Below are 22,085 nucleotides of genomic sequence, written 5' to 3'. Positions count from 1 at the left end.
AATACTGCATTTCTTTTTTGAATTCTTTGGAAGAGGGGTGGATGTATTGGAGGCAGTTTCTTCCTGGGTTCAACATTGTTCTGGTCCATTAAAAGTAAATTTAGTATGCAAGTGCCCATTTTAATGATTGATTTCATAAAGGGAAGAAATTGCCTAGTTAATCAGCCATTCTTTGTCAATATTTGCTACTATCCACCCCTATACTGTTTTTCCTTCTGGTTATTTTGCTCTCCTTATTTATCTGTCAGATACTATATTGAGAACTCTGAAAGTGGGAAAGTTCTTCCTGTTAAGTCAGCAATGCTTCCAGCACACCTTGAGGTGGACAGACCAGAAAACAGGTAGGGTATATTTCTGTATTTAAAACAAAAAAGAGAGAATGCCTCTAATTTGGCATCAGGGAAGTCAGGACTTAGTGTCAGATGCCAAGAAAGTTACTTTATATTGGCTTCCACTCCTAGATTTCCTGGATGTAGCATCCAGTTGCAGACAGTATTTTCAGCATTCTAAAATAGCTACAAATATCTGCAGATTTAGAAATACATAAAATGGAAATGGAGTGTGCCATCATGAGGAAAGGAGAGGAAAGTAATCCACTTCAATAGTTTACCAAGAAGCAATCTGATCATCTGCCACGTGACTGAGGCAGATCACCAGTGGCTAACACAAATGAAACAACTGGAATTGTCCATCCTTAGTGTTGTCTGTTAGTTGCGTTGACAGGATGAGCACTATCACAGGTGTCTCGGAGAGAAAATTGCTGAAGACCATGGAGAGCACCCTTTTTTGGAGGTGGTACAAGACCTTGGTGACCCCTGTTAAGCAATATTCTGCTTAGACTACCACATTGTGAATATTTGTTCTTTTTATTAATGGACATACATAATTGCGAACAGCAAGTGATTGGAGAGAAGTACCTACAGAAGCCTACAGAATGCTCACATTGGATTACACAGGGGACTGAGTTTAAACTTGCAGACTGTATCTGTCTGCAGGAAGCCAAGTAGCTTGGATTGACACATGTCTGAGAGCTAGTTTGGTCTAAATGATGGCTTTGTCCGCACTGCATATCCTTGGCCACAGGGGTCTCAGACCTCTGGCCCCCAGATGGTATTCTCTGTGGCCTGAAGATACAATGATCATTGCATATGTTTTTTTTCCAAGCGCAATGTTTAATAAAAACTGTGAGACTGTCCTGCAGCCGACCAGAAGGATGAGGTTATGCATTGCAGGACTTGAGACATGCTGGGAAGCTGTATGGTGTTGCAGAACCTATTGAGGGACTGATGCAGGAATGGCTAAGTAGGAAGCCAAATCCTGTATAAGATCATCCATGCTGATGCTCTGAAGCAAGTACTGATGGTGGAGATCTGTGTTCCCAGACCTATGTCCCCTTAGGTTTGGAGCTCTCCCAAAGAGAACCTGGGATCAAACTAGCGATTGAGCACTGTGGGTGATCAGGAGCCCAGAGCTTGCTCCCTGCCCTGTGTGGAAACACAGACATATCTGTAGGATGCTTGGAGGCAAATATTCCACAGGAGAAGCACTTAGTTATGCAAGGGGACTGCACCTTTAGAAAATGTCTGTAAGAGCAGTAGAAATTGGAAATCACAGCCTTCATCAGGATCCCAGTTTCCCTAAAGAGAAGAAGAAGGGAGTATCTGGAATTAGGTCCTTTCTTCTTGCTCTGTAAGAGTGAGGCAGAAGAGTTTCTGCTTGTTCACTGGTCTGGATGGATACTTGCCTTTCATCCTGGCAGTTGTAGAATGAGAGTGTTGAGCTCTAGTGCTTCAGCACAGGGCTCCCTGTGAACTGGTACCTCAGAAAGAGGAGGAATAGGGTCCTTTAGAGTCCTTGAATTCTCCCAGTGTGTACAAAAATGCTTTTCCACAAACAAAGAGGAATTTGTTTGGTAAAAATTTGAACATTAAGTGCAGTTGCTAGAAGTGTTTATACTTCCTTCCTTAAAAAGTGCAACGCACCAAGTATTGTTGATAGTACTGCAATGCTCAGCACTTGCGAGGAGGGGCAAAAGGTCTGGGATGATCTTCTACTAGAAACTATTTTCAGAGTAACTTCTGTTACAATTTGATGTCCAAAAGAGTCATTGGAAGGATTTTCAGATGCTTTGGGAGCTGTACTTCACTGATAGAAAGTGGACTTCCTTTGCTGCTCCTTTATGCAGGGGAGCAATACTGTGCTATCCAGTGGTGCCAGACCCTTCAGTCTGTCAGTGCTGACTGTGGTGTGGCTCTCTCCGTGGGGACACCCTGCCTCTGTTTCACTAGCCTTATGTCCTCCTCATCTGGTTCAGGGGAGGAACATGCAGAATCTTGACCTGCTAGGCACAGTGGTCAGCGGTGCCATGTGTAACACCAGCATTTCCCCCTCCCCACCAGTAAGTGAACTGGTGGAGATGGTGGAGTTTTGATCTCACCTCCAGTCTTCCTGGCTTTTGCTCCATTCAGGTAGGTGCTATATCGTTTCCTCTTTGGAAAGTTACTTTGCTAATCATGCAGGTTTAATTGTGAAGGAGGAGTAGAGGTGAATTGTGCAGTGCTTGGACTGAGCTACACCAGTCGAAAGCAGAGTCTATCCCAGCCAGGGCCTGGGGATCCTCTGGTTGATGTATTCACCTTGATCAACAAGATCACTTCTATGATATGCTGTATGTTGTCCTGTAGTATACACACCTTGCTTGGCATGCCCAAGTCCTGGTTTAATGAATAATAATTAACCAGAAAAAGAACATGAAGATAAGTTTCTTCACAGTGCAATTTTAAAGAGATTTATGTAATGGATGAGAAATATCAACCTAATACTAATGGGTTCTAATTGAATTCAGAGTAAGTAATTTTTCCTTCCCTGTCCCTTCCCTCCTGTAACCTTAATAACATGACCTATTTGATCTAAATATTCTAGCAGAGTAGGTAGGGATTTTTCCTATTAGATAATTATCAGTTCAGCAAATCATGTGGTTATATGATTTCTCAGGTGTGTGAAAAATCATGTAGTCTAGTTGTATTTCACTAATTAGAAAAAATTAACCAGGTATTAATGATATGAAGTTATATTTTACTTTGTGACTGTGTGCTAAAGCTCTAAATCTCTCATAATTTGACATTAATACTACGTCAGTTATAAGCTGCCCTTGAAATAAATTAATTACATAGCATAATGGTAATTTCCATTTATTGTCACTCAGAAGTGTATTTCAGCTGAGCAGTGCTGATAGATATCTACATTGGAATTAATTTAGTATATTCTGTCTTCTGGGATGTAGTTTTTCCATACTATAACAAACTTTAATTTTATCTAAGATGTACAAGAAATGTACAAATTTTGCTTATTAAGTTGACAACTTATCTAATAAAATAAAGAATGAAAGTTGATATATGAACTTGTGTTGTTAAATTCAGGTGATATTTTCAAGAAATAGTTTGTTTCACAGAATTTCTTCTAACTTTGTATTTCTTCTTTCTTTCTCTGTTATACATAAAACCCAGATCTATAAGGACTCCTAGATGGGCTAATTTCTATGAAACACATGGGGTAGTGTGTCTGTAAGAGATTTCTTAGAGCAATCTTGTTTACAATAGTATTTTCTTACAGCAGTCAAGGTGTTTGAGGACACTAATGGTAATCTCCTAAATTAGTGTTAATCTGTTTGTGTTGAATTTACATATACAGAAAGATTAAATGCTGACAGTATTTATGGATTAAAATGTAAAGTTTGTTGTCTTTGAAATTTTATCATTACACTTCTGTATCAGAAACTCTAAAGAGGTGAACTGTGAAAAAAATTATTTTCTTGCTTTTGGAGCATATATTTAATTGGTTATTCCAGTTTAAAGTTCCCCGATCCTTTTCTGACATATGGGAGCCATATTTCTTTGCAGCTTCTGGGGTTTGGAGGGTGTGCGGACTCTGATCAGATAAGAGAGAGAACTCTTGCTGTGATTCATTGCATTTTGTCAGTGGCTGCCTGTCTAGTCGAGTGTGCTTATGTTTCTTGGGGTAAAAGCAGATGTGCTCTATAATAAAGAATAAAATATAAAAAGGAAAAAATGAGTGAGAAGCAAACGTACCCTCTCTTTTTAGCATATTTTTGGGAGTACTTTTTAAATGCTTAATAGGCCATCTTTTCCATAAACAAGAAGTTGAAGACTGCTGATTTTCTTCTTGTGCATGGCAGTGAGAGAATGGTTAGCACAAATGGTTTTCAGTATTTTTTTTTCCCAGTTTCAATCACTTTAGCTGCTGAGGAGTCCAGAATATTGCAAGCATGGCTATTGTCAGAAAAACAGCTGTGGGAAAACAGCATCTTTGAATATGAAAGTTGGAATTTAGAGGCCATTTATTTTTTGAAGAGATGCATTTGTATCTAGATTGCTGGTGTGTGGATGCAGGCTGGTATGAGTTAGCCCCTGATAATACAGCAAACTGCCTGTAGGAGGGAGGAGCTGAAGTACTCTTCAGGTAGTAGTTTGGTGAAGCTCTTAGCTGGAGGCTGTGCATGACTGCTTCTAATTTTTTTGAAAGCCTAAACAAATTGTTTGTTTTCCTTCTTCTCGGCTAAGTGTAGCTGAAATTTCTTTATAAGACCAAGCTGGATTCACTTCTGGTTGATGCATCACAAACATGTGCTTAGAGGAAGGTTGAGAGGGCAAACCATTTTCAGTTTCTGTAGTGTTGTAGGGTTGACTTTCTGCTTGCATTTGAGTGGATGGGGCTGACATAAAAAAATGTGTAGAAAGAATAGATTTCAGTGGTATCCCTTGAAAAATTAGTCTGATTCCTTCACACCAGGCTACGAGGTTTTGTTGGTTTGTTTTTTATCAGAGAACTGTGCAAGTCAGATATGGACTTTCACATACAATTATAATAATTAAAAGAGTTGCAAATGCAGCATGTTAACATAGGGTTAGGGTAAAAAACCCTTTAGTTTGAACATGAACAATTTCATTTGTGTTTGCAGCTAGTAGCCTGCATCACTGGAGCACTAACTCTGTGTTCTCTACCCTTCTCCCTGGCGTTCTTTTCCCTGGCAGAGACAGAGAGGTGCTCTCTTGTGGCTATTCCAAAATTGCTCCTTGGTCAGAAGTGTTATTGCCTTGTAGCCAGTGGTTTGTTTGTGTTCATTGGGTGTTAAGTCAGTGCCACAATTCTCAGGCTAGTGAGAATGCCCCATTTGAGAACTGGCTTGAGACCAGACTTCAGTATGGCAGGAGTACAGGAAAGCAATCCAGGAGGTTCTTAGAAAGCATTGACTGTAACTTTCTGATACAGGTGGTGGAAGAACCAATGAGGAAAGGTGCGCTGTTGGGCCTTATACTAATTAAGAAGGAAAGTCTGATTGGAGATGTGAAGATTTTAGGCAGCCTTGGCTGTAGCGACCACAAAATTGTGGAGTTCAGTATCCTGCTAGGAGGAAGCAGAACAATGAGTAAGATTGCAGCTCTGGACTTCAGGGGAGCTAATTTTGGCCTCTTCCGGGCCTTCTTGGAAGAATCCTGTTGGAATGTGCTAATGGGAAGAGGGGTCCAAGAGAGATGGCCAGTATTCAAGGATCACTTCCTCCACACTCAAGACTGGTGAATCACCAGCCCTAGGGAGAAGGTGTGGAGGAAGGAAGACTTTCCCTTGATTGAGGAGGATTGGTTTAGCATTTAGTCCAACTTGACATCCACAAGTCTGTGGGCCCTGATGGGATGCACACATGAGTGTTGAGGAGACTGGCAGACATCATTGCTAGGCCACTCTCAATCATGTTTGAAATGTCATGGCAGTCAAGAGAGGTGTCCAAGGACTGGGATAAAGCAAATGTCACCCCAGTCTTCAAAAAGGGCAAGAAGGAGGACCCAGGGAACTACAGACCAGTCAGCTTCACCTCAGTCCCCAGAAAAGTGATAAAATGGCTTACCTTGGAGGCCATCTGTAAGCATGTGGAAGACAAGAAGGTGATCTGGAATAGTCAGCATGGATTCACCAAAGGGAAATCATGGTTAACCAACCTGATTGCCTTCTACAATGGGACAACTGTCTGGATAAGTGAGGGGAGAGGAGTGGATGTTGTCTACCCGGACTTCAGCAAGGCTTTTGACGCTGTCTCCCATTACATTCTCACAGGCAAGCTCAGGAAGTGTGGACTGGACGTGTGGACAGTGAGGTGGTTTAAGAACTGGCTGAATGGCAGGTCTCAGGGAATTGTGATCACTGGCACAGTCTGGTTGGAGGCCTGTCACTAGTGGTGCCCCCCAAGGATCAATACTGGGCCCAGTATTGTTTAACTTGCTCATCAATTACTTGGATGAAGGGACAGAGTTCACAGGTTCGCTGATGATGCAAAACTGGGAGGAGTGGCTGATTACCCAGAATGCTGTGCAGCTCTACAGAAAGATCTCGACTTGTTGGAGGGATTGGGAGAGAGGAACCTTTTGAAATTCAACAAAGTGTGGGGTCCTGCTCCTGGGGAAGAATAACCCGATGCACCAGTACAGGCTGGGGTCGGACCTGCTGGAGAGCAGTGCTGTGGAGAAGGACCTGAGGGTCCTGGTGGACAACAAGCAGTCTATGAGCCAGCACTATGGCCAAGAAGGCCAATGGAATCCTGGGCTGCATTGCCAGCCAGTCGAGGGAGGTGATCCTGCCACTCTATTCACCCCTGCTGAGGCCACATCTGGAGTCCTGTGTCCAGTTCTGGTCTCCTCAGTACAAGAGATGTGGAGCTTCTGGAGTGAGTCCAGTGGAGGGCTACGAAGATGATTACGGGACTGGAGCATCAGTCTTATGAGGAAAGGATGAAGGAGCTGGGCCTGTTCAGTCTCAAAAGAGACGACTGGGGGGGAGATCTCATCAATGTCTAAGTATCTGAAGGGGTGTCACAAGGACAGAGCCAGGCTCTTGTCAGTGGTGCCAAGCAGTAGGACAAGAGGCAATGGGTAGAAGCTGAACCACAGGAAATTCCACCTGAATATGAGGAAGAACTTCTTTATTATGTAGGTGACTATGCACTGGAACAGTTGCCTAGAGCAGTTGTGGAGCCTCCTTCTCTGGAGATACTCGGAAGCCATCTGTACACAATTGTGAGTAATGTGCTCCAGGGGACCCTGCTTGAGCCAGGATGCTGGACTAGATGACCTCCAATACTCTCTTCCAACACCAACCATTCTGTGGTTGTGTGAAGCAGTCCTGCATCACTGGGTGCTGAGCTCCATTCAACTCCCATATGTTAAAAAGCACAGGTGTAATGGGATCCTTGGGACCCAGCATTGCTGTGCTTTCACCTTGAAGAGCCCAGAACATGCCCTTGTCATATCACTGTCTTATTTTATCTGTAGGCTTTTTTTCCCGTAGAATACCATCTGAGAAATGATTATGTGGTTTTGTTTGTTTTTTTTTTTTTTTTTTTTAAGCAATCTGTAAGAAAGAGAAAAAACTTGGACAATGGTCAGAACCATCACAATTCCTCAAGGGCCCTGGCTTGGCCTGCTAAGGCCCATCTCAGCAGCAGCAATGCCTGGGCTATGTGGAGGGGATGTCCACACTTGTCTCTGCTCCAAGGTGCACCTCAGTCCTACCTTGTCTCCAGCTTTGTTCTCTGAGATGTCCATCTTGCTGTCACTCCTGCAAAGCAGCTTCTGCTGCTCCTGACTGAAAATACAGTAGGAGATGCTGGGCACTAGTGGGAATCACTTTTGCAAACTTCTATCTTCCAACAACAGGTTGGTCCATTTGTATTGAAACCTTCAAAGACAGTCAGTGGCTCCTTCAATGTCACCATGAACAGCATGCAAGCTACTACTGCACTTGTACAAGATGTTATGGCCTTGTTGCACTAGAGTAGATGAAAAGCTTCAAGAATTGCTATGGGGGAAAATCCTGAAGTATCAGAAAAGATCAAGTGAGCTGACAGTATAACAAGAGAACAGAATTTATAAATGTGGACGTTTAAAGTGAATAATGCAATGAGTGAAGCGCAGCTAAGTAATGCTGCAGAGGGCTTTTCGATTAGAAATTGTAATTTTTTTCTTTAAAAATCATTGATCAATTGAAAGGTAATTGTAATTGTTTTCTTTTAAAGTATGCTTATAAAATCTCACATATAATGTAAGTGGTAAATGTGGTCTTATATATTGCAGGTGAAGCTGAAACTCAGGTGACCTGACATACGCTTTCAACTTGGCTTTGTAATTGCCTTCAAAAAGTTACATAAAATCTCTACCCTGTTCTTGATCCATTCAATTGAGTGATGATAACCTCGAGCCTAATTCTTCAGTGTCTTGAAATCATGACTAAGCAGTGTTGTGAAAATGCACATTAGTGTAAATAATTCAAAGTGCTATAATTTGAAAATGCTTTACCCTTCAACATTTGTGCTATTTGATTGTTTTTGCATCTAATAATCTTGCTTAGAGAATTTATTATGTTTCCTTTTTATCTCATGACCTGGCACAACAGTATAGTGTTTGGGCTTCTAGGAAGCCATGAGGTTTAATAGGGGTAAAAATAAATTTATTTCCTTCAAATATAAAACAGCATCTAAATTGGTCTAAATATGCCTTGAAAAGGTGATTTGTATATATATTATTTAATTTGAGCTTGAACTGTATTACTGAATTTCAAAATTGACATGTGCATGTACAAATGCATTTGTGCCCACTCGTGTGTGTGTGTGTGTGCACTCTTGCTTTATATAGGAAATGAAGGAATCTGGATTGATGTAGATTATTAAACTTTGGTATCTTTTATGTCTTACATAAAGGGGTATCTCAGCTGCTCTGGCTTCAGTGGAGGATGCCACATTACAACTGTAGCCTTTTCACTGCGGAGATAGGACAGAGCTGGGATGCAGTCTGAGCTTTTCTGATTCTGGCTCTTGACTTGTCCTTGGGAGCTGATAACTGACAGCTAGAATGGCTCAGGGCTGTATTATACATATAATTGTATGCTATATATGTATATTATATACTGGGGCACTTTGTCGCCTGTGGCAATGTGAAAGTGGGTAGAGGAAGGAATAGGAAAGATCTTCCACAAGTAAGAGAGACAGTTTAGTGGTGAACTGTGTTTTAGAAATGAATGTGTAGATTATGCTTGTGTGAACATAGGAGCTTTTTTTGTCTTAGTTTTTAATAAAATATGTTGAGATGGGACATTTCAGTACTTTCAACGTTAAAGAAATTGAACTTGTTAGGCAGTTTTAGTGCCAGTGTCTGTACGAGGCAATGTTACTTCTAAGGTTAGGAGAGGTCACCAAACGGCTCCACAGCAGCCTTTAATTTAAGATCGAACTTGTCAAATATTCTGGTGGAAATAAAATTTAAAATACAACATTTGACTTAGAATTTGGAGCGCCTTCCCTGCACCAGGCCCCTTTTTTCCTTTGTTCAAACTGATGCTGTTGCCTCAAGTCTGGCCTGACCTGGAGGAGATGAGGCAGCAGTTCTGTGCTTCTAGAAGATAAGGAGTATTACATGCGGTTGTCTGCCTGTCCTGCTGCCTGTTCCCAGCTGTGTCATGAGAAGAGGTGAGGGACAATACTTACTCTGAGCAAGCAGCTGTGCCTCCCTGATTTCTGACTGCAGCTCTGGGGTTGCAGAGAGCCATAAATGACTTGAAGTATCTACAGGCGACAGTCAGCAGTGTGACTGACAGTCTGCTGCACCCCCCAGCTGCAGTGGGGTTTATTCTGCGTCACAGCAAGCTCTTTATCCTTCTTGGCTTTTTGTTTGCAGGTACCTCAAAGATTCTAGAAAAGTCAAAGCTGCTTGTGCTATATAGCAAGGAAAGAAAGTGTGTGAAGTATTAATTGGACTTTCACTGAATGATAAAAGATCAAAATGTGGGAAGAAATGTGTGTGTAATGACCCAAACCACAGCTGTATGTGACATGATGGTCCTTATTTTTGGGACATTATCCGGTAGACAAGGCAGTTCTGACACAGTGTGATAAATTCCTGCATAGGTTGAAGTCTGGAGTGTGATTACCTCTGTCTGCCTGCCTTGGAGGTAGTTGCATGTCCTTGCCGTGCTCCAGTGCAGCCTGAAGCGATGCTGACATTTGCTCCTGTCCTTGCAGTTTGAGCGACAGGAGGCAAACATGGCCCAAGTGCCCGCTGAACCGAGTAGTGCGGAAACTGCTGACCCAGAGGAGAATTCTCCAAATATGATAGTCTACAGAAAGGTAAGGACTTGAAACTGTTTGCAAAAATCCCTTCTCTATGTGTAAAAGGATCCCACGCCTCTTTTGAAGTCAGAGGTGTGTTTCAGAAGGCTTGGAGTTTTCAGGAAAGGAGGTATTTAAAACTACAGCATTAGAGAGCTTGAAAGTCGCATTCTGCTCGGTGAAAGCATTTAAGCTTGTTAGTATAAAATATTTGACAAAAAAGTAATAAATTTTGTAACTTTTTGTGAATAGCTGTGATATGACTTGAGTTCAAGATTACCAAAGCTAGCTAAAATAATTGTGCATATCTTTCAAGTTTTATCACACTAAGCATAAAGCAGCTGCTGTACAACAATCTTTTAGTACATTTTTTTCTATTTTCATATTGTGGTTTTCTTCATAATTAACAGTTTGATTCTTTGCAGGTGGTTGTTCTTACTTCCTATTGTCTTGTTTAAGTGAAAAAAAGAGAATTTTCTCAACTGCTAGGGAAAAATGAATTAGAGAAAGGTACACTAAAAGCAATATCAAAGAGCATTCTTCCATCATGATAAAATATGTTATTCTGAAGTATGTTGGAGGCAATATAAAAGAAGCAATCTATGCAATGCCATTTACTAAGGCATTGTTTTATTGTGGGGTTGGTGTATCCGTTAGCTTTGAAATTGAGTCTTTTTATAGTTTAATGAAAAATGAAAATATCTTTTATTTAGCCTGCAAAATATTTCTCATGTAGTATGCAAAAGTGCTGTATAGTTCTGACAAAAAGAAAATTTCTTATAAAGCTTAAGTAAGCTACCATTCTGTTAACTTAAGAGCTACAATGGTAGCTCAGATCAAGTTTCCTTTTATAGAATGATCCTGGGTAAAATTACTGAAATGGGGTATGTGGTTCTGTTTTCTGTTTGTGTGACTGCAATCCTGATGACTTTCATATGCTGAGAAAATACTTTAGGTTTTGTATAGATCAGAAGTTGTTTAAAGTGTTACTTTTTGATAACCATAGTTTTGGTTTAGTTGTTCCATATTTGGTTTGGAATCTGGAATTGTTAACATGGGAAAATTTACTGGGTAATGTGTAGGCTTGTTTGTTTTGAATGTGTTATGAACACACTTTGGCTGCTAATTTGGAAGTAGCAGTAGTCGGTTAGTCAGATTATCTTTTTAAAACTTGTTTGCTCGGAGGTCCAACACCCCAGCAGGTTGAAGTAGATATGGGGTATGAAAGAAGTGTTTGGTTGCATGATCTAGAATTAGGGCATTAAATCTGTGACTCTGCAGAGTATCCACTTACTTGTTCTTGAAAACATGGTTTTATTTGTGTGCCTCACTTTCTATTAATCTTATGGCATTTCTACTTAAGGATTTCTCCATTTCTTTGCCTTTTTCTGTTTCATTTTTGTCATTGTAGAATAGGGCTTGAGAGTTATCAACAGCTTGAGTGGTATCAACAGGGAATATACTCATACCGTTTGATTCATCTCTCCTTACTGGTGTTCCTCAGATGTCAGTATTATCAGCTCTTCATAATGCAGTCATCTGTCAAAATGCATAGTTGTCTTTTAGAATAGCATACCCCATGCACTGTGCAGTAATACTGTATTCTGTATTGTCAGTGTTAAGCTAATGCATGTCTGTCAGGTTTTTGTTTTTCTTTTGCTGAGGGTTTTTGTTGCTTTACAAAAAGGGTTAATATCACCTATTCTTCAGAGTAATATTCCATTGGTGATTAACTTTCTAAAGTTAATTTATGTTATTTTATAATATAATTTATATGATAAATTTATGTCTAAATTTATGTTATTTCTGGTGTTAGTATTAGTTATTATTTGTTATTCTGATATTATTTTTGATATTAGTTTGATATTAGTTAGATGTATCAATAATGCATCAATTATATGTTCCCTACTGCTGAAAAATCATATGCAAAATTCTTTTGATTATCTCTCTCCAAATGAATGTTTAGCTCTTCATCTCTCATTTCCTTTCAAATGGCTTGATTGCTAGTAATGAATGAGAAAAACACTGCACTGGACTCCCTGAAATATTGAACACAATCTGCCGGAATACTGTACAGTTCAGTATTGGTGTTGTGTCACAGTAGAAGAAAAAGTTTGCTTCTCACAGGAGGGATCCTGAGATGGAATTGTTGATACCCCTTAGGAAGAATAAATAGGAGTGGGTTTCAATAATGGGACCCCAGTAAATCCCGCTGTGTGAACTATTTTCTTGCTTATCATAACTGTCACATTTGTGAGTTTTGAGGGAGGAAAGCCCTGCAAGTAGAACCCCAAATTGTTCATACTTTCTTTACTGAGAGTCACTGGAGTCTATTTGAGGCTGATATACCGAGAGGGTGGTTGTAGCCTGGTTTTCTTTATAGTCACTAACAAGAGATAAACACATTTAAAGGACAAATAAGACCTTAGGTGGTACTGAGTGTCCCTTTGGAGCAACCTCTCTTTGTTTTGTTTATGGAGAAAAGCCTAGAACAGGCTGTGCTCTTTATTTAGGTAGGTAAAACTAAGTGGGGTGGGTTTTGGCCATGCAGAACAAAATAAACTAATTTATTTTGACTCAAATTGGTTCATGATATTCTCTATGGACTCCTGCAAGCAAATGGATTCTAACTGCTTTGATTGCTACAGCAGATGGTCTCAATGAGATAAGTCTTATTTTCTTCTGCCTTCAGTGTTAACCTTTTGAAGGTTGATATTTATCCGTTTGTGAGGTGAGGCACGTTACTTTTTAATCCAAAATATTCAGTGTTGCCTCACTGTTTTGGAAGACACCTGTGTGTGAATTAGTGTAGATGCACTTGTTAGTGTTGGTAGTGTTTTGGGTATAATTTGCCTCACCCTACCCTTATTGAAATGAATTGTACCCTAAACTACATGAGCTGTATTGACTAGGTCTCCAGTGATAATCATGGGTACCTAGTACCTAGCTGTCAGGTACTTATGTCATATGATAGACATCTATAATTAAGCAAGCTGCATTCTGCTCTTTGAACTTGTGCTTCCTCTCATCTCTCTGTGTGTCTCAGTGCTGAGCCCTAAGCTGGTTATGCAGCTATGAGTAGTGCTGCAGTAAGGATGTGCTGTAATTTATCTCATGTGGTGTAGTGATACCTAATGAAAAACGTAAGGATGCTGCAGATATTGCATTGCCATTTAAGTAGTGCTCTGTGAGTAAAATGTAGGAACCATGTTTTCTTTAATTAGTCTGGCCACATCTGGAGAAGATGCTAATACGTTTTTTTGATGGAATTGCTCCTGGAAGAGTGGTGCACAGTGCTTAGTCTGTTTGGAATGCGTTACCCTCCTTTCCATGGGAGCAGGGAGTGACATCCCAGTCTTCACTTAAGTCTCTGAATGTTGTTGTGGGTGCTGCCGCATGGAAGGAAAAAAATGCAACAAAAATCCAGTGAGAGGAGAAAAAACACTCCTAGCAAACAGTAACAGAAAATATCAATTGATTTTAAATGCCTGTCACATTCCCTTGAAATCCAACCACCCTTGATTGCCTTTCTGTCTTCCAAATGCTGGTTACTGTGTCCCAGGGGCCGTTTGGCTCATTGTTCCAATAATCCATGTCTGAAAATTCATCTTTTGCAGACAATATTGAAAGACAAATGGTTCATGGACACCTTCTGGCACCAGATCTATTAGGTGACCTATTACCAAAATAACAAAATAATTTGGCAAATCAATTCTTCTTACAGAAAGGATGGTGGAAAATTGTCATGTCACTGAAAAAAAAATTGAAATATTTAGGGTTTGACTAAAGAAGAACTGAAAATACCTATAAGGAGGAGTACCTGAGGAATATAACAAGAAGGATGAAAAGACGGAAATTAAAATCTAGACTGAATAGCAAGATGTACTTGTTCCTGAGAGAGATCTTTTGTAATGGGGAAGAGTTTGCAAACTGTACTGTTTAGAGATATTTAGAACCACTGTGAGCATACATGCTCTGAGGGGTATGAGAGGGTACTATCAAAGAAATGACCTGCGTTATCTGATGGCTGATTTCCATTTCTGCTTAATTTTTGCCAGACACATCTTCTACCTCTGCTTGCTAACACTGGCACTTAGCGAGTTAAATTTTGAATTTTTATAGTTACTCATCGTGAATCTTTTGAACAAGCAGGAAAATCTAATTTCCAAAGGCAATTGCTGTTCTAAGTAAATGTAACATGAACTTGCAGCTGCCACAAGATGCTTTCAGAAAAATCTGAGTTGTTTGCTACCTTCAGTACTTGGCAGCCTTACCATCTTTTTAAATGCTGATTTAAGATCTGAATTGAAATCATTTAAAAAAAAAAAAGAAAAAAGAAAAAGAAGCAGCCTTACATTAGCAGGTTTTCTCCAGGCGGATTTCAGGATTTCAATTGTGGCAAGAGGCTGGAATCTTGCTGTCAGACCTGGTCTAATGTACTGATAGGGCAGGAAATGAGAGAACAAGCAGTTGTAAAGACAAGTGTATGCATGCAAAAAATGTATGGACCACGAGGCAGAAAGATGGGGGAAGAGACTGTTGATAAAATTAGCTGTTCACATTAATAAAAAAAATAAAAATGCTGGTCTTATGAGCTAGTCAGAACACCAAGACTGCTATTTGATTGCTTCTAAGTTATGCTGTGAAAAACCATCTCAATAGGACACTCCGAGCAACCAAATGCATACGAATCCCATAAGGGTATGGTCCAAATGATGACTTGTAAAGAAAGAAAAAAACTGCACTGTTTTAAAATAAGGTGGATTTCATGAATACAACTTTTATTTTTTATTAAATGAAACTAGTCTACACCTTTTTTGAGGTTTCCCAAACCCTTTGGGGTTTCACACTGCTTTAACGAAAGGCAGCAGAATCTAAAATGTATTTAAAATGTTGAAAACTTTTGGCATTCTTTTTATTTGTGTCTTCAGTTATATTTTAGGATTCTGCTGCATGCGAAGGCCTTGAACCGTGTTTTTGTACATGAAATCTGAGGTTTTTACACACTTGCTTCTGTAACTGGTTCTTTAACGTAAAACTGTAAATTGATGATGATAATGCATGAGTTGATAATACTGTAGACCTACAGACTTAAGATTTTACCCAAGCATTTTTCTGTACACTTATTAGAGATCCCTTTATGGTATTTTAAGCTATCTTACTCTTGACATTTCCTGATTTAATTTTTTTTTTACTGTTTCCAGACTAAAAGATTAAACTAGGGCTGAATTTGAGAGCCCTTATCGGTAATTCGGGAATTGAAATATGCACAATTTTTGATAAGTAGCCCCCAAACTAGCATTGTTAATGTTGGAAAATAAATTTAAACCCAGTCTTGTTATCAAGATTTGTTGACATACAGGTTAGGCAGCAGGGCAGCTTTAACTCTGAACTTCTGTATTGCACATTGAAAAGGAGGTTTCAATTAATTTATCACTGCAAATACTCACGTGCCTTGGCTGAAAACAGAAGCTGACCATTTCTTGAAACCTTGCTAATTTCTTTATTCAGCTGATTACCTTGTCAAAAACTTTGACTGCATAGGGTGTTGCATAGAGAGGGGGAAAATGCCAGTGTGCAAGATGGGCTGTTCGTTAAATTGTGGGTGCAATAATGGCAGAGCTGGCTGCTTTTTATCAAGGAGATTCCCTCTTGGCATTTCCTTCAATAACAAGAGTAGTATTCAATAATTCTCCTTTCCTTACTCATATAGTAAAATCCTGGGGATAGTAATCACGGTAGTGGCAATAAATTTAGTTCTACAGAAAGAGAGAGGCTGTACAGTGGGGGTCAAAGATGGGAATGGCCATGTGCAACAGGCCTGTCAGGTAGGAGCAGCAGCCAAGAGAGACCTGAGTATGCTAGTAGGTCATAGGGAAGTTATGGTCCAGTATTGAGCAGTTGCAATGAAAATCACAAATATAATCCCAGAGTGTCTTGAAGAAATATTTCCAGAGGAGTGATAGGTGTCAGTAGTATTATGCAAAGGGCCAGTGATGTGGCCTCTTCTTGGTCATGGTGTAGTCTTCTCTGTTGTCATCTCCTGTCTTCAAGGTTGCACAGACTGGACTAGAAACAAGTGGCTTACTTAGCTGAGCAAAAGGTAGTACTTGCGTGTAGACAAATTTTTATAAATTTCTGATGGATATAAGTGATTTTGGAATTAGGAAGTGGTTCCTAATTCTCACAAAAGTGGAGTTCTGGAGCAACCACTGCAAGGAGTATTGAGACCCAGGAAGCCATCTGGTTTTATGATTCGTGTAGGCATGTTTTTAAAGAGGCCTGTACGACATGGTGTCTTGCAAAAGGAGAGAAGTAGAAGCAGTGAGCCAAGAAGTCTCTCTAGCCTTATGTCTGTACCTTCTTCAGGTTACCTTGAATAGGGACTGACTGAAATACCTTCAAACACCCTTTATTCATGCAATAGCAAACAGTTTGTACTGCTGAAGTTTGACACGTGTCAGTGTCCTTGAACAACACTAATGCCACTGACCTTAACTGTAGCTGTCAGGGAAACGTCATGATAAAGCTGGGGGCTGTGGGTTTGATTTCCACGTCTGTTAGATGGTATGAATTATTAATGATTTAAGGCATTAGTGTAAAATTGCAGGAAGTTAGTGCCTAGAGGACTTCAGAAGCTGACTTGCATCATTGTTTAGATGCAAATAAGGCTGTCATATGAGTGGCAGAAACATGTTTTTAGAGTCAGGTGGAGGTGATCCACATGGAGGAAGGGCTTTTGGATACTTCGTGGGTTTTTGTTTTTTTCAATTATTTGTCTTGCCGTAATAGTTAAGACTTAGTTGATGTTGAAGACTCAGATTGGTAGGCAGTGTGCAAAGTTACAAGTTGGGAAATACTTGTAATGTGGTAGATAGGTAGGAAGACCCTCAAATAACTATTTTCTTGTTTGTCTTTTTAGGTATATAAATGCATGCATACACACACACACACACACACACACACACACACACACACACGTGTATTTACATGCCTTTGAAGTAATGAGGAAGAATAAATAACCTTTATGTTTTATCCTGGCTATATGCATAGCCTAATATAGGAGATACATTCTCGGAACATATATAAGATATATTAAAATGTTATATGTACATGTATATATGATGTATTTCCTTATATATCTTATATGCCTTAAATCTTTCTATTCAAATAATGCATGCACAGACTAATTCATTTGCATTTCACACATATGAATTTGTCTTTCCTGGCTAGGAAAAGGTGGCCTTAGCCCTAGTGTAAAAGTGTCCTTAGTTCTTGTTGTATCCCTCTTTGTAGTTAGAGATTTTGCTGATAAACCTATAGCTTTTTGTTTGGGTTTTGGTAGTTGTTGTTGTTTTTAATCTCTCCATATTCAGAAGCAGTTGCCTTATTTAAACTTACTTAGTTTTCTTTTTCCTCTCTGGCTCATCGTTTCTCTGTTCCTGTTTGTGACTGAAACAAATTGTCTCTTGCACCCATAAAAGTCTAATTACAATGATCTATTACTTTAGCTGTTCTCAGAGGCAGAAAAAAGATGAGCCAGGACCAATAGCTATGACAACTTCAAAGTATATTTTTAGCAAAGCAACTAGTGCAAATTTAGCATAGAGATAAAGAGGGAAGGTTCAGCTAGAGGGTAAGATTATGCTATTCTAGCTGTAGCACTTAGTGCCTTGCATTTTTGAAAACAGTTCTCTTTTATTCCCCTAGCATCTTTCCTACATAATTTGCTGTCTATTTGTTGTCACCATTTTAAGTGATGGCCTTGAAGTATTTTTATGGTGTTTTACTTTTGCTTACTTTACTTTACTTTTACTTTCTTTTTTACTTATACTTGTGGTTTACTCTTGCATGTTGTTTTGGGCAGGATGCTGAATATGAGTGTTTTCTTTCTGCCTAATACTTTATTTTAGCCATGTGGTTGTTTCATTTATTAAAAAGAAAAAACAAACAAACAAAAGAAATAGTGAAGCAGTATAGAGCTGCTACCCTAATCATTCCAGGAGGAAGTTTCTGGCTATTTCAGATGCAATCTTGAACCCTGGTATTAAGAGAAAAGAGTTTGTGTGGAATTGGATGAAATGTACACAAAACCCTGTCTTTTCGTTTTGTAATAGAACTTCAACTAAATCCTTTTTAATAAAATATCGCTTCAGAGGATTACAAACTTCTTTTGAAAGGCTCTGCAATAAATTTGAGTTGGAGGATTCAGTTCAATAAATAGCATTACATGTGTGGGACCACGAAAATATACAAATAAAGTTCCATTAAAAAACTCAGGCTTGCATCCTAAGACATTTTGAAGCATGCTTGCTCTTTTTCATGAGAAGCAGTTCGTGTTCAAGGGGAAGCAATTACTTTTATTCTTTTTGCTTTATCGGTGCTGCTGTTGTCCTATATCTTCTTTTTCCTTGTCTCTTCAAAGTTAACCGAACTGCAGAAAATGCAAAGTAACCAGTTAACCAGACACTGAAGTGCATAGGTCTGCTTAACAAAAAGTTGTATTTTCATTCTTGAGTATATTCAGTATTTTAGTTCAAAAGCTACTTGTTTTTTGGGGTGGAGAGCAAAGGTGTTAATTTAAAGTAGATGTCTCCTCTCCATACCTTGTTTTCCTTAATTATTAATGGACTCGTTATTATTACCTTCCGTTAAAGTGTTTGGAAATTATACTTTGGACCAATAATTAAGGGCCTCCGAAGCTAAAGTTATACATATTTGTGGCATAGACAAGAAGAAATTACAAAGTATGTATTTTTAAGGGTTTAATGGGGAGTAGACTAAGTGGAATAGATAAGAAGAGCATTTAGCCAAGGAACACATTAATGAACTAGTCAGTTCTATTTCTTGTTTGAGAGCCAAAGTGCATCAACTCCAATTTCACTCATACTTTAGTTTTGTGAAAGCATGGTTCTGTGAGATACAAGTCAAACAAATGTTTTGTGGTTATATATTTAAGCTCTAGATGGAAATGGTTTTGTGTACTAGAGTCTTCTCAGAGTATAGGGCTAGAGGTGTCGCTTTTGTTTTCCTCATCTACCATTTCTTCATTTGATGAAAATAGTTTTGGTGGCAATTGTATATTAAGAATTTTCCTTGTTGGTTCTCTTACCATTTCACATGTTTATTCCTTATGTCTTGCATTTGTTGAAAGTTTTAGCAAGGACACCTGGAACTGGAGGGCTGTGGAAACTATCTAACAACCTCTATTTGCGAGCATAATTCTCCTTTGCTTGTTGGAATGACTGTGACTGCAAGAGCTGGCTTGGTGTGATGCCCCAAATAAAGGGAATATTTCATTCACTGATGCTGTAATTAGATGCCTTTCCCCATTAGTAAATCCACACAATTTTTCTAGGCGTTGCTTGTAGCTACATAGGAATTAGCTCATTCAATGACTTGCACAAAATGTCACAAAACCTTGGCATCACTGGGTTCTTGTCACTTGCACTGTCCCTCCCAGGCTCTTAATAGTAAAATTAGCAGGAGCTGTGCTAATTATATTTTTTCTATGTGTGGAAAAACAGAGCTACAATAATGGCAGTACTGTTGTCTATTTGTGTATTGAAGATAGTCCAACCATTGGTTTGTATCTGGAAAGTTATCTGTGGAAAAACAGTGATTAAACCGCATTTTGTAATAATGGGAAAGCATCTGTTTGAAAAAAGGGAGCCTAAGTGCTTTCTCCCTTGGTCCTCTTAGTAGGAAAGGTGACCTACTTTGGTACTGATTTTTTTAAATTATTTTTGACTGGAAAGCACTTAAAACATATTGAGTTTAACAACTTTTTCTTTCTGCATGCGAGAAATAAACCTATTTTCTTTTTCAACAATGAAAATGGTGTTTAAGGCATTCATAGTCTATTTAGCATCAATGGTACTCTTTTCCCACTTAACAGATGTCTGAGGGTTTCAGGAAGCATAGCCTTGACCCAAACTTGCATAAAATTGTGATAGGCTAGAAGTTTTGTGGGATGGCCTATGCACTGTTTTTGTCTTTGCTAAACTGTTATTTTTCTGTGTTACATTAGTGAATAATACTACTTGAAGGAAAAAGTAGGCAGAAAGGATAAGTGAACTGGAAGGGTGATCCATTTTGGAGAGAGAGTTAAGACTTAATATTGTTTTTTAAAAAGCAGTATTTACTGACTTAGAATTGTAAGAGGTATTTACAGAATCATCGAAATTGGAAGAGATTTTCAACATACCGCGTCCTGTTGTCAACCTAACACCCCCATAATCACGTCTAAACCATATCCCCATGTACCACATTCTCTTGAACATTTTCAAAGACAGTGACTCAGCCACCTCCCTGGGTAACTTATTCCAATGCCTAACCACTCTTTCAGAGAAATTTTTTTTTCTGATATCTAATCTGAACCTCCCCTGGTGCAACTTAAGATCCTTTCTTCTCATCCTTTCACTTGAGACATAGCAGAAGAGACTGACTGCCACCTCACTGCTGCCTCCTTTCAGGTAGTTGTTGGGAACAACTACCTTTCAGGTAGTTGTTGGAGGTCCCTGCCAACCTCCTCTTCTCCAGACTAAACAACCCCAGTTCTTAAAGCAGTTTTTCAGCAGTCTTAAAAGTATTTCACTGTGGGCTGCGCACAAGCACTAACTGTAGCCAGTGGCTGACATAATTGTCTTTAATTGCATAAATTTGATTTATTCGAGAAACATTTGGCCATAGAAGGAGGCCCTGAGTTACCACTGAGGCGCAGGCAAAGGCTTACAGAAGTTACATGCTCCTACTCCATTTTGCACTGTTGCGCTTATTTTTTTCTCTCTTAATTGTTTCATTTGATGGTCTGGCCATTCTCACAGTGTAGCTATTTTAAATTGGTGAAAATCAACTGAAGCCTGAGTGCCCTTTAGGCCACTGTTGTTCAGTAGCACTGAGTTCACCTACCAGGCTGAGGGGGAGCAATGAAAGGGAGACGTGGTCGTGTGCTGGGGCATATACTCTGTGGTGGACACTGCTTTACACTCCTGATTTTGATGCATTCAGTTGAAGTGCAAAGAAAAAGAGTCAGTGACCAGAGAAACCGTTGAAATATGTCAAGTTGTAGAGAGCTTCCAGGGGCATTCAAGGACAAGCAGCTCAGATGCTTCTTTCTAAATGAATTACAAAAACATGCAGGAATGGGTACACTGACTCTATTACTTTAATTATTTTCTCCATAGTGTCTTAATTTTTTCATACTTATTATGGCAGTTGACCAGCTTTCTCTGTGGCAGCTGTACCTCTTCAAACATATTTTGAATAGGGCAAACAGAACCTTTGGGATGGGAAACCGGTTAATGGAGGGAGATTGTAATGAGAGAGAAGGTGGCTGTTTTAGCTTCTAGGCTTCTACCTCACAGCCGGATGTGATTCAAAGAATGACATTTTGCCGTCTCTTGCTGGGTCTATTGGAAATCACTTCATTGTGGTTGATTTTGAAGCAGACAGACACCCTTGCAAAAAAATTACCCTGGAGACACTGGGTAATATGAATTGAGATGTCCAGACAATACCAGTCTGTCCATCTTGGCTCTGATGGTTTTGGGTTCTGTATTCACAGGACCTGAAAATTTGATTCTATGGGAAATCAGTGGCTTAGAAGGAAAGGCAGCAGCTTCAGCACAAAGGAATCCCTCCAGCTCTTGAGGCACCCTGTCACCTCATAAGGGTCAACTTCTGAAGGGCCCTCTTAGATGTTCTGGTCGTCCCCCTGGTGCTCAGCAGTTCGGATAAAAATCATACCTATATCTTGAGTTATCTTTCAATTTCACTTCAGCAAAATTTAAGGAAAGCTCTTGGAAAGGTCAAAACCCAACTCTAGACTGAAGCAGGACAATGCCTGTGAGGTGCACATGGAACCAAACCAAAACAAAAAGACACCAAAAAACCAAAACAACAAAACAAAACCCAG

The 22,085-nt window shown here is 39.5% G+C and overlaps 1 protein-coding gene across 5 annotated transcripts in view; it reads left to right on the top strand.

Annotated features, from left to right (window-relative positions):
• The window catches only part of RGS6 (regulator of G protein signaling 6), a 271,553-nt gene that overhangs the window by 5,700 nt on the left and 243,768 nt on the right, over positions 1-22,085 (top strand). For all 5 annotated transcript variants that reach the window (XM_027707478.1, XM_027707471.1, XM_027707444.1 and 2 more), the window contains exon 2: positions 10,082-10,186. In XM_027707478.1, coding sequence (XP_027563279.1) covers positions 10,103-10,186 — 84 coding nt within the window. In that variant the 5' untranslated portion in view covers positions 10,082-10,102. The remainder of the gene's footprint in view (positions 1-10,081; positions 10,187-22,085) is intronic.

This window comes from Neopelma chrysocephalum, unplaced genomic scaffold (assembly GCF_003984885.1).
Source record: "Neopelma chrysocephalum unplaced genomic scaffold, ASM398488v2 Primary Assembly neopelma1_24, whole genome shotgun sequence".
NCBI classification, from domain to species: Eukaryota; Metazoa; Chordata; class Aves; order Passeriformes; family Pipridae; genus Neopelma; species Neopelma chrysocephalum.
The sequence above is the reverse complement of the archived record's forward strand: the minus strand, read 5'-3'. Positions and strand labels throughout refer to the sequence as shown.